A 12427-nucleotide genomic window follows, 5' to 3' on the forward strand; every position below is an offset into this window, starting at 1 on the left:
TCCAGGCGGTTCTATGGTATGCTTCTGCCAAAAGTTACCACAGAATCACATTGGAGGACATCTCTAGGAATTTCCTAGTTCCTCCAGAGTGACTGTAGGGTAACTTCCAACATAGGGAAGTAGTTCATTTCAATAGGGCTCACCATTATCCATTGCTTTCTGTTTCCAAGGTAAGTTGCAGAATGTATCCCTATGGATACAAGAGTCATGCTGTATTATTGGACTAGCATTCTGAAAATTAAGGCACGGTATGTTCTACCACTCAAGTTCAGAATTAGCTGAAAGATATTCAGGCTACTTATCTAAATTGAGTTTGCCATCAAAATCTCAGAGGAGACAAATACACGAATAAGTGAATTCAAACCCTTATATCAGAAGTGACCACATTTCAAAAGTCTGGACCAGAAGATTGGGGGATAGGGAACAATGATTTTTACACAGGTGTACAGTGTAATATTTAATATGGATCAAAAAGCTATTTATTATTTTACTCACGGAGTTACAAATTATAAAACGAAGGGGATAATATGTGGGTGTAGTCTGCATTATAGGACCATAGGAAGCTGTTTTTTTTTAATTGAGTGCTTGTCTAAATGAATTTCAAAAATCATACTCTGCTTAACAGAAAATATGTACATTTATATGCATGGCAAGGGTAAAATAAATCCTTCATATTATTTGTCTTTCACATTTCGCCACAGCCGTGTGGTTAAAAATAATCTGAAGGACTGGACATGTGCCCCTTCTCCCACCAATATGTGTGACTGATTATAGCAATCTCACTAAGAGCTATGTGATGTGTGTGGTATTAATGGGGTCACTGCACAGTCAATGCAGACTGAGAAAATGAAGTGCCAAAAATGGAGTCAGGCCATTGGTCCATCTTGTCCAGTTTTTTCAGCTCAACTGGTTGTCTACTAGAAGATTCCTGTTATTCCACAGTGGCCTCCCACCTAGATAGTCATCAGGCTGATTCTGCTTGGTTTCCAAAATGAGACAAAATTGAGTATGTTCAGGGTGGTAGGTTGATGAAGAAAACAGTTCAGACAATATTATATCTACGTAAAATGTCTTTTGTAAGAAATACTGTCTAAGTCTATGTCTAGATAACTGAATATACATTCTATAACCTCAATGGCAACATATTCCTATTTCATGTACATCACCACTGTGATACAAGTATGTATATTTGTACTATTTTCCAAACAGAAATTGTAGGAAAATGGTTTGGGAATTTTCCAGCCAGTGGAAAATAAGCATATGACATATGAAACCAGAATAAATTGTTCTAGATAAAATAAGAAAATAGGTTGTACAGTCAGAATTTCATGTACGTAGACTTCTCCTGACAAGGACACAGACTGGAAACTGTTATTTTTTCAACAAAAAAACCCCCTTTTTGTTGGCTTGTTTTTATTCAGAAACTGCTACTCATTTACAATTCTTCTAAAAAATTAATTTGAAGAAATTTAACCCTCTTATTTGGGTGGATTTTTTTAAAAAAAAATTAAGTTATTGTTCTCTTCTTAAATGACACATCTTTTGTGCTGGGTGGGGATAAGGTAGACCATCAGCATTTAATGGAAGTGAGTCAGCAGGGTGTAGTGGTTTGAGCATTGGTTTAGCATTCTGTAAACCAGAGTTTGAATCCTCAGTTGACTATGAAACCTCAGAGGGTAACCTCAGAGGAAGGCAACAGCAAAACCTCATCTGAATAAATCTTGCCAAGAAAATCCTGTGATAGGTTCACCTTAGGGTCCCCATAGACTGAAAACGACTTGAAGACACACAACATCATCAACAACAAGGCAGATTCCCATAAAAATACAGCTTCATCACATTGAAGAAAGTAAGTCTCGTTTAAGAAAAAATGGTAAAGAACCATTTATTTAATTTATGCAGAATGTTAATCTATCAAACAGTCAAGAGTGTGTAGATTTGTCCAGTGCTTCTTGGTTTCAGTTCAATATCTACTTGCAGGTCAAAGGGAGGCACCTAATGATGAGTCGACTTCTCAGGCACTGCAGTTTCCTGTTATCAGAATAACCCATCCTCTGTAATTCTGGCATGAGTTTCTGATGCAGAGTTTCCACAAATACTGGCTTGATCTGGCTTACTAGTCACAAGTCTCTTCCCTCCTCTCAGGCCGCCTGGTGAGCTTGGGAGGCCTTGTGAGACATTTTGCATTCACATAGCATTTTGAAGACATAAAGAGCAGCAGCAGTCACCTATTTTTATCTGGTCCAAATCACAGTGAAAATGGTGAAAGAAATAATTGCCATTTCTGCCTCCAGCCCCCCTGAGAAATCCAGATGGTTTCTGGGATTTTTCTAACCTGTGCTGAAGCTGGAGATCAGAGAAGACGCCTGCTGTCTCATGGCTTCTTAGAGCAAAGCACAACTGAGAATCCAGGGATGTATGTTTAGCAGTGTTCTTCTTACTGGGATCAAGTAAGGCGCATGTGTGTGTGTAAAAATTAGGGTAATATGCACCTCTATGTAAGCATCCTTCTGTGTGAACTGCTTCTTAAATTAGAAGTTTTCTGGGAATGCTCAGAAATTTTTTATTTTTTTTCATCAGGTCAACAAGGTGCACAAGCTGATGTGTGACCATTATAAGCCCTGTGAGTAAAATGGCAGATGTGAGAAATGAACACTCTGCATATTGTATAAGCTTTGCTTGTATGCTGTAACAAAGGAATTGGAAGATGAAACTCTAGTTTCAACAAGACATTCTGTCTTTTACCTGAGAAAATTATCTGCTAAGAATAATTTTGGCATGTGTAGATCCAGAGACTGGATCAACTCAAGACTAACAAGTAATGACTGCACTCACAGCTAGGTTGCTACATGTATGCTCATCAGGAAGACATGGCCAATTATACCTCCTCTATTCAGGGCACAACATTAAAACAGAAACATCACTGTTACTACAAAGGATAATGCACATTGTATTTACATGCATTTTCCTATATTAATTGCTTTCAGTCTAAGACATGTGTAAACATGGAATCATGGCTTAAATAATCCTTTAAGATTAAGTATTTTCCTGAAAATTCAAAAGCAATGTTTCCCTGTTCAAACAGAAATTCTACTAGTTTACAGCATTATCTCTAGGACTAAAATAAAACAGAAAATACAAGAAAAAAATCTGAAAAATGTACTCTTCACAGAGACCCTGGATCTTTTGCTCCCGAGGTCTCTACAACAGTAGGATTCATTTCTCTTAAGGACACTGGATATAATCCAGCCAAGGTTAAGTGGTTTTACATCCCATTGGATTCTGTTAGACTTAGGCCTACACTTAAATCTCTTCATTTTAAAGCAGGGAGATTTAAATGTGCTTAGTGGAGCTACATATTGAACCTGCATTGCCTCAAGAACCACCTACTCAGCTAAAACTTCACTGGAATTCTATGGTTTTCTGGAACACCTTAGGTAATTTCTATTAAAATGTAAAAGAACAGTAGAAACAAATAAATCCCCCTTAGACAAAACCAAATGACAAAATAAAAAGTTCCAGAACATCTTATGTTAGATGCTTCAGTGCACCTTGGCTGTAGATCACATGCTCATCAATATTTCAGAGAGGTAACCTTTGCTTTGGTGTGAAGGTGAGCTGAACTCTGTTCAAGCAACTGTTCCTTTTTAGGTTAATTCCTTGCTTTTTTCTTTATTGGTTGTTACAACCAGGAGATGCCGAAGAAGAGCCTCCTTGTTTTTGCTTCTTGCGCCGTTTGTTGAGGAGACGGTTGTTAGAGGTTTTCAAATCCTTAATTTTTACTTGGTCGTAGTCCACTCTCATGGTTGCCAAGGCACTTGTCATTTCCTCCTGTCAGCCCCAGGAAGGAAACAGGGAATTGGTAAGGAGGTCGGATCAATCTCCTCCATGTCCTGACTAAAACAGATCCCTCTATTTACCACCCTGAGCAAAAACTTAACAAATGCAGCCTCTTTTCTGACAAGGTTAGAGTACATATAAATTAATAGCTAATTAATTACCCTCTTACTATGTGCTAGAACTGACTATGACTTTTCAGATATTTTCAGGACTCCAGTTCCCATTATCCTTCAGAACTGACAATGCTGGCTAGTGGTGATGGGAGCTGTTGCCAAGCAGTGTCTGGAGAATCAAAGTTGCCCACTCTGAGTGATCTTGAGCAAGTCATACCCTATCAGGCTCAGACAATGGCAAAGGCAAACTGCCTCTGAAGAAATTATGCCAAAATACCCTTAACATATACTAGGGCTATCCAGAAAGTAGATTACGTTTTGGAATTAAAAATGAACAAAGTATAGGAGAAAACATTTACTATATGCAGTTGAAAGCCACACCCAAATACCACCTCTCAACATAGTCACCATTCAAATCTAGGCACTTATCATAACGATGAATGAGTATGGAAACTCCTTCCACAAAAAACTCTGCTGCTTGTGTCCTCAACCAGCCAGTCACCCCTTCCGGCAGCTGCGTATCGTAGCCAAAATGCTGCGTTGCCAGCCACCCCCCCCCCCCCATTGTTGGAAACAAGTGGTAGATGCTCGGTGCAAGGCCCAGACTGTACAGCAGACGAGGAAACAACTCCCACCCAAAAGACTCCAGAACTTCACGTGTGCGACCCGCCATGTGGGGCCAGGCGTCCCCATGAAACAGCAAAATCCCCGAGCTCAACTTTCCCCCATGCTCGTCCTGGATCGCTCTTCTAAGGTTTTGCAAAGTTTGGCAATACCTTTCTGAGTTTATCGTCGTGCCTCGTTCCAGGAAGTCTGCAAGAAGCACACTTTTCCTGTCCCAAAAAAACAGTCGCCATAACCTTCCTTGCCGACATCGTTTGCAAGCATTTGCAAAACCTTAGAAGAGCAATCCAGGAAAAGCATGGTGTTTTGTGGGGAAGGAGTTGCCAAGCTCATTCATCGCTATGATAAGTGCCTAGATTTGAATGGCAACTATGTTGAGAAGTGGTATTTGGGTGTGGTTTTCAACTGCATATGGTAAATGTTTTCTCCTATACTTTGTTCATTTTTAATTCCAAAACGTAATCTACTTTCTGGATAACCCTCATATAAAACATGAAAAGCTTACATTTTATAATGTTACGTAATAATTGTAACAATGTGATTACTGGGGAAAATAGTTATGGACAGCTGATTATTTGTAGCTAGTTATCGCCAAGCACTATACAAAACTTAGGTCATCATTACCTTCACTTCATCCCAGTGATCTTTATCCTCCTGTAGGACACGGGCCGTGTGAAGAGGGGTCGGGGGCACCACCATGGACTGCTAAGAAAAGCAAAGAAGTAGCAAGGTATAAAAGTTATGTTGACAACAAAGTAGTTCACATAAACACTAATTGTTTCTGTTAAGATGATTTCAAGTTCTCTATCTATCTATCTATATGAAAAGAAAGATGGAGAGAGAGAGAGGAAGGGAGGGTGATAATATATCTGCAAAGCAACATGCAAGTGAAGATACACTTCTCTGCATTCTTAAGCACGGTTGTGCTTATAACGTGACAGAAGTCTGAATACTTAAGATACATGTTTGGAGCCCCACAACGGGAACAACTGATAAGGGAATGTAAATTAGAAGTAGGAAAAAAAGAGAAAGGGTGAAACGTCCAATTTCCCCGTCTCACTGCTTCTCTGCTTTCAAATTAGCTCTTCCCTTGAAAATAGAGTATGACCCCTGCATCTGTAAAACTGGCATCAGACAAACCATGTCAGACAAAGTATGTCCCCTCTTGGCATTTTCTAGGTCCTCCAGCACAACTCTATGCTCTCTATCATCATCATCATCATCATCATCATCATCATCATCATCATCAATATCCTATTTTATCTCGCCTGCAGGAGAATCAAAGCAGCTTAACATACAAGCATCAGCATACAATTTAAAATATACAAATATGCAAAGATTAAAACAGGATTAAATATGAACAGTATCGAAAATTTGCAGTTAAGAACCATTAAAACAAATTCGAAGTTAAAAAGCACAGCAGGCCCTGAACTGATCTTAAAAATCTTCATCTTTAAAAGCCTGTGTGAATAAAAAGGTTTTAACGTACTGCAGGAAGGACAACAGGGAGGGGGCCATTCTGGCTTCATTCACAGTTTTGCATATCAGTGTGAAGTACAGGAGCACATCCCCCCCCAGATTTGGAGGCAGACTGTATTCCAATCTAGCCATATGTTTCTGTATAACTATATAGTTAACTTTTGGTTTGGAAAAGATATAGTTTATCTGAGAGAACACCTTTCTCAGATTTTCTAGATCTGGCATGACTCTATGGTCAACTTTCACTAAAATGGAATTATATTGGAGTCCTCCAATATGATTCAGTTTTAGTGAAAGTTGACCATAGAGTCATGCTAGAAGATCTAGAAAATCTGAGAAGGGTGTTCTCTCAGGTAAAAATATTTGTGGTTTTTCACTTTCATGGGGGTCCTTTGCACATAACTCCAGCAAATGCAGAAGGCTGACTGCAAACCCCACAACTTCCAGCTGGAGAACACAGATGTACAGGGTGGGCCTAAAGTGACAAAAGTTTCTGATGTTTTAATAGCATTTTGATTTTTTTAAAAAAAATATTTTACTTGTAATGTCATTTCCTATATATACTATATATGGTATTCAAAAAACAAAGGGCTCTTTAAATATTGAAATCCCTTTGTGACTTTTGGCCCACCCTGTACAAGGGATAAGCACGCTGATGCCTTTCAGATATTTTGTGATACAGTTGTCATTATCTCCAAACAAGGGCTTCTGAGAGATGTAGCCTAAATTCATAGCAATTTTACTAGCACTGAGTATTTTATGCTCTGAGTTCTGTTTTTCCATTTCTGTCATTTTCAACAGAATTTCTCTGGCTGGTTTTACCTGGTTTGTTGTGGCTGGATCTAATAGTACTGAGCCCAGAGAGACACAGATTTAGGACTCACAGGCAAAAATTAACCAATGTAAGGAAGTACTGCGGATCAGAAAAGCTGTAATGAATATGCATGTGGGCAAACATGACACCTTGTCTTCGCAAATGAGTAAGACAGTGAGGTCTCATCGACCTTTCAATAGTCATGATCTAAAAATACTGGTAAGTTAAAATAAAATCATCAGACCTGTTCTAATTTGTTTGAAAAGAGAGGACAGATGGGAATACACTGAAAAATCACTTATGCAGAACTACTGAAGGAATGAAGGTTATTTTTGTACTGGGTCCTTGTTCATGGATCTTTTATGGGAATCTAAGGTGGTGCATTCTTAGGGAACATGTATTTGCAGACATGTTCATGAAAGAATAATAGCAAGCTAATGCTTTATGGAACAATTGTATTAGTGAAGTACCAACACAGAAAACTTATGACCTATATAATGAGATGGTGCAGAAATAAATGCATGTTGAATTGCTGAAATGTTTTCATTTGATGAATTCTAATATGATGAATTGTAATAACTCTATGAGATCCAGTTTGGAGTAGTGGTATGCACATTGAAGCAAGAATGTGAAGGTCAGGGTTTGAATTTCCAGTTGGTCATGAAATCCACTAGGTGACCTTGGGAAGGTCACACACTCTCAGCCGCAGAGGAAAGAAAAGGGAACCCACTCCGAACAAATCTTACGAAAAAAAACCCTATGATATATTCATCTTGAAATTGTCATAAGTTGGAAATGACTTGAAGGCCCACAACAATATCTCTATAGTTCAGAGCTTTCCAAACATTTCATATTGGTGACACACTTTTTCACAACACAGTAATTCAGTTTTACTAGCAAACCAGAACTTAAATCAACCCTTTATAAGAGATAGACACATACATAAGTTGTAATAGTGAAATGTATGGGGATACAACATATCAAATGAAAACCTTTCATTTATATTTTTAAAAATATATGATTTATAAGGCAACATGCATTTACAAGATTTTTGTCATTTCTCATTACATTTGCGCAGCACACCTACACACTGCAGCTGACATACTGAAGTGTCACGACACAGAGTTTGGAAAGCTCTGCTATAGATTTTGTTCATAATTCATTTGTTCTGCACATCAGCGGTTCTCAAAGTGTTCCTTTGGGGCTCCGCGAAGCATACTGAGGGACTCCACGGGTTTCTCCTCCTCTTTTCTCCTTCTTCTTCAATATTTATTTATTTTATTGTTTTACCCCACCTCTGCCAAATTTTAAAATACAAAGTGCCAACATGTTTGCCCATATTTATATGTCAATCACGCACATACACATTAATATAGTATATGAATATTTCTTGGGGCTCCATGAGAAACCTTTGACTCAAAAAGGGCTCTGTGGCCGAAAAGGTTGAGAACCCCTGCTGTACATTATTGCTAGCTGCCAAACATTGACTAAATAAATTGTTGCTGTTGGGGTAATGACTTACATCAATCCCTTTTGATTTTGATTTTGTTAGTACTGATACAGTTTTTCAATTTGCTAAGATCACACTGAAATCTGATTCCGTCCTCTGGGAATTTTGTTTCCTCTCCCAATGTGTTATCCAAAGATTTGATATGCAAGCCTTATATTCCTTCATCTAAATAATATATAAATACATTAAATAACACTGGGTCCAGAACAGAAACCTGAACCACACACAAGTAACTTTTCTCCAGGATGAAGCAGAACCATTAATGATTACGCCTTGGTTCTGTTCATCAACATAACTGTTGTATTGCATTGTTTTGTTCACATTATACCAGTCTGTTTGAAAGAATATCTGGAAAGGAATTGTCAGAAGCCTGAACTCAAGATACATTCCCACAATTCCATTTTTTTTTTCATTTTTAAATTCTCACTAAGAAGAAGAAGAAGAAGAAGAAAAGATTAGTTCTGCTCGACTTTTTCTTTGAGAAATACATGCTAGTTCTTAATAGGGATAGGGCTGATTTCTCCAGGTTCCAAAAGATGTCACGAAATAATGCAGTTATTTTTTAATAATTATAATAAGTTTTTCCTTATTAACTATGTATCACATTTAAGAAAACTGAATAAAATATTTTTAAAAATAATGCAGTTATTTATCTTCTAATTTCAAAGAGAAACTGCATGGCCCAGGCACTGTGATCAGCGGATGAGGCCCTGCTCTCGGTCCCACCCCCGTCTCAAGTATGGCTGGAGGGAACGAGAGAAGGGCCCTTTTCGTGGTTGCCCCCCACCTCTGGAACTCCCTGCAAAAAGAGATTTGCTCTCTTTCAAAAAATGACTAAATACTTCATGCTCACAAGCATATAGAGAGGAGGATATATTAAATATTAAGCACAAAAAAAATGGAATGAAGTATGGAAATGGCTGTTACTCTGGCTTTTAAATTTTAATGCTTTATAAAACTTTTATTATTATCTATTTTTAAGTCTGGTTTTTAAATTGTTTATTAGTTAAAATGTAATTTTTAGTTTTGTGATGTCTAATTTGTTGCAATGTTTATATTATTGTTCTATTTCGATGTTTAATGTGTTGTTATTTGTTTTATGGTAATTTATCTGTTTGTGTTTATATTTTATGGCATTGAATGTTTGCCGCTACATGTTGTTAACCTCTCTGCATCCCCATTGGGGAAATCGGGTGGGATAGAAATAAAGTTTTATTATTAATTATTATTATTATTATTATTATTATTATTATTATTATTATTATTATTTTATGGCAGCCATATGTGTGTTTTGTCCAAGATTGCTTTTTCATGTAATAGATAGAAAATCTATTGCATAAAATCAGCACTGTGGCACAACAAAAAGGTATGTGCTTAAAGCTTCGGTTGATCTCATTTTCTTTTCCTACTTACAACATTTGGGTTGTTTAGCTTTCACACTGGAAAAGGCTGCAGCCATGATGTTGAATACTTCCTTATGTTGTAGTAGAGGAATTGAGTGCGTACTTTATTTTTGATTTTTTTGCATTTTCTTCAGGCATACAGTGAAAAACAATGGAAAACTGTGCAGTTTTCTATGCATGGTAAAAAAAAGATCAAGGTTTCAACTGCAAAGCTGTGTAATTTCTCAAAAACTGCTATTTATTTTGTGGTAGAAACAAAAAAGTGTCTGCAATTTCTAGGGAAAATATTCTGTTTTTCTTGTCACCTAAGTTTCTTGAGAAGCCAGACTCCAAATTTGACTCCAACCAGGGACTGATAAATTTCTATTCCTTTTTCTTAATGATCACAGAATCTTGCTCTAAATCAGGGGTCTCCAAACTAAGACCCATGGGCTGGATGCACCCCTCCAAGGTAGTTTAGTTGGCCTCTACCCAAAACTTTAGCCTTAAGGTTGCTCTAAGCGTGAAATGACTTGAGGGCACCCAACAATAACAATCCTAATTATCTCATCATCAACACCCCCCCCCCCCACACACACACACTTCCTAGTGAAATATTGTTCAAGTTCGTAGTGGTCAAAATTGTTCTTAATTTTAAATATTATATTGTTTTTTCATGGTTTTTTTTACAGTAAGATAAGTGCAGTGTTCATAGGAATTCGTTCACATATTTTCCCAAATTTAGTCAGGCCCTCTGACAGTCTGAACTGGCCTTCGACTTAAAAAGTTGAGGATCCCTGCTCCAAATGGTCACAGAGTGACTGTTTATTGCTCCATTCTAGAACCTTTTTGGGTGTTGACAGCAAGCTGACTGGTTGAGAGTTGCCCAGATCCTCGTCTTTCCTCTTTTTTTGAAGATGGGAACAACATGCAGTAATTTCAATTGTTCACTAAGAAGTCTCAAAGATTATAAAGTGGAAATGGATAAATGAATTCCTTTAGTATTTTTGGATGCAGATAACCTCATTTGAGACAGCTGAATTCATTTAGGGTAACTAGGTATTCCTGTACCACTTTTATTTTGGGCTCTAACCCCTTTTCCTGTTTTCACAAGGTTGAGCACTGTACCCTTCTGGGAGAAGAAAGAGGCAAAATAGGCATTGAGCAGTTCCATTTCTCTCTCATATTTGTCATCTTTTCCATGCAGCATACCCTCCATTTGGTTTTTCTTTCTCTAGCTTCAAACATAACCAGACTTCTGTTTTTAAATTATTTTGCAAACTTGAGCTCCTTCTTGGCTTTAGTTTTTCTGACCTTACAAATATTGACAATTCGTCTGTACTCTTTCTTTGTAGTTTGTCCTCTTTTAAATGTCCAACACATTTCATAAAGCCATGGAGTTGGAAGACACCACAAGCAGCATCCAGTCCAACCTTCTGCAACACAATCAAAGCACTCCCAAAGATATCTATTCAACCTCAGTTTTAAAACCTCCAGAAAAGAAGATTCCAGCAATCTCCGAGGCAGCATATTCTACTGTCAAACATCTCTTATCATCAGAACGTTCCTCCTAATGTTTAAGTGGAATCTCTTTTCATGCAGTTTGAATCTATTGCTCTGTGACCTAGTCTCTGAAGCAGCAGAAAATATTATTATTTTATTATTATTAAACTTTATTTGTACCCCGCTAGCATCTCCCGAAGGACTCAATGCGACTTACAAAGGCCAAGGCCTCAACACACAATATAACAATACAAAACAAAAGGCAAATTAAAAACAATTAAAACAGTATAAACAACAAGCAATAAACAATACGCTAAAACACAATAAACTGGGCCGGGCCAGAGTAATGGGTACAAGATTAAAAGTGCTGATGTGACAGGTGATATATAAGGCTTATAGGGCAAGTGCAGGGTGCGGTATACGATCTTAGTTCTAATAAAGTGCTTATGGGACTTGGTATTGGAGATTTCCTATTAATCTGGGAAGGCACATTGGAACAGCCAGGTCTTCAAGTTCTTTCTGAAGACTGCCAATGTAGGGGCCTGTCTGAGATCCTTGGGAAGGGTGTTCCAGAGTCAGGGGGCCACCACAAAGAAGGCCCTGTCTCGTGTCCCCACCAACCGTGCTTGCGACGCAGGCGGGATCACGAGCAGGACCTCTCCAGATGACCGAAGTGAACGCGTGGGTTCGTAGACGGAGATGCGGTCACGGAGGTAGGATGGTCCCAAACCGTTCAGGGCTTTGTAGGTAAGCACCTGCACCTTAAATTGGGCTCGGAAAATAAATGGCAGCCAGTGGAGCTCCTTGAACAGAAGGGTTGACCTCTCTCTGTAAGGGGCCCCAGTTAACATCCTGGCTGCCGCTCGTTGGACCAGTTGGAACTTCCGAGCTGTTTTCAAGGGCAGCCCCACGTAGAGCGCATTATAGTAGTCCAGTCTGGAGGTGACCAAGGCATGGACCACCCCGGCCAGATCAGCCTTCACGAGGTACGGTCGCAGTTGGCGCACGAGTCTCAATTGTGCGAAGGCCCTCCCAGACACCGCCGACGCCTGAGCCTCAAGCGTAAGCGATGAATCCAAGAGGACTCCCAGACTGCGGACCTGTGGCTTCAGGGGGAGTGTAACCCCGTCCAGCACAGGTTGCCACCCTATACCCCGGTCAG

The 12427-nt window shown here is 38.7% G+C and overlaps 1 protein-coding gene across 3 annotated transcripts in view; it reads right to left on the minus strand.

Moving 5' to 3' along the window:
* Positions 1–1859: 1859 nt before the first annotated feature.
* Positions 1860–12427, minus strand: part of mapkapk3 (MAPK activated protein kinase 3) — a 123896-nt gene continuing 113328 nt past the window's right edge. For 2 of the 3 annotated variants that reach the window (XM_003217628.4, XM_062970080.1), the window contains exons 10-11: positions 5202–5282; positions 1860–3831 (exon numbers count right to left, since the gene is read on the minus strand). In XM_003217628.4, coding sequence (XP_003217676.3) covers positions 3673–3831; positions 5202–5282 — 240 coding nt within the window. In that variant the 3' untranslated portion in view covers positions 1860–3672. The remainder of the gene's footprint in view (positions 3832–5201; positions 5283–12427) is intronic. The other variant, XM_062970081.1, reaches the window with a different exon arrangement.

Source organism: Anolis carolinensis, chromosome 2, assembly GCF_035594765.1.
Source record: "Anolis carolinensis isolate JA03-04 chromosome 2, rAnoCar3.1.pri, whole genome shotgun sequence".
Lineage (NCBI taxonomy): Eukaryota > Metazoa > Chordata > Lepidosauria > Squamata > Dactyloidae > Anolis > Anolis carolinensis.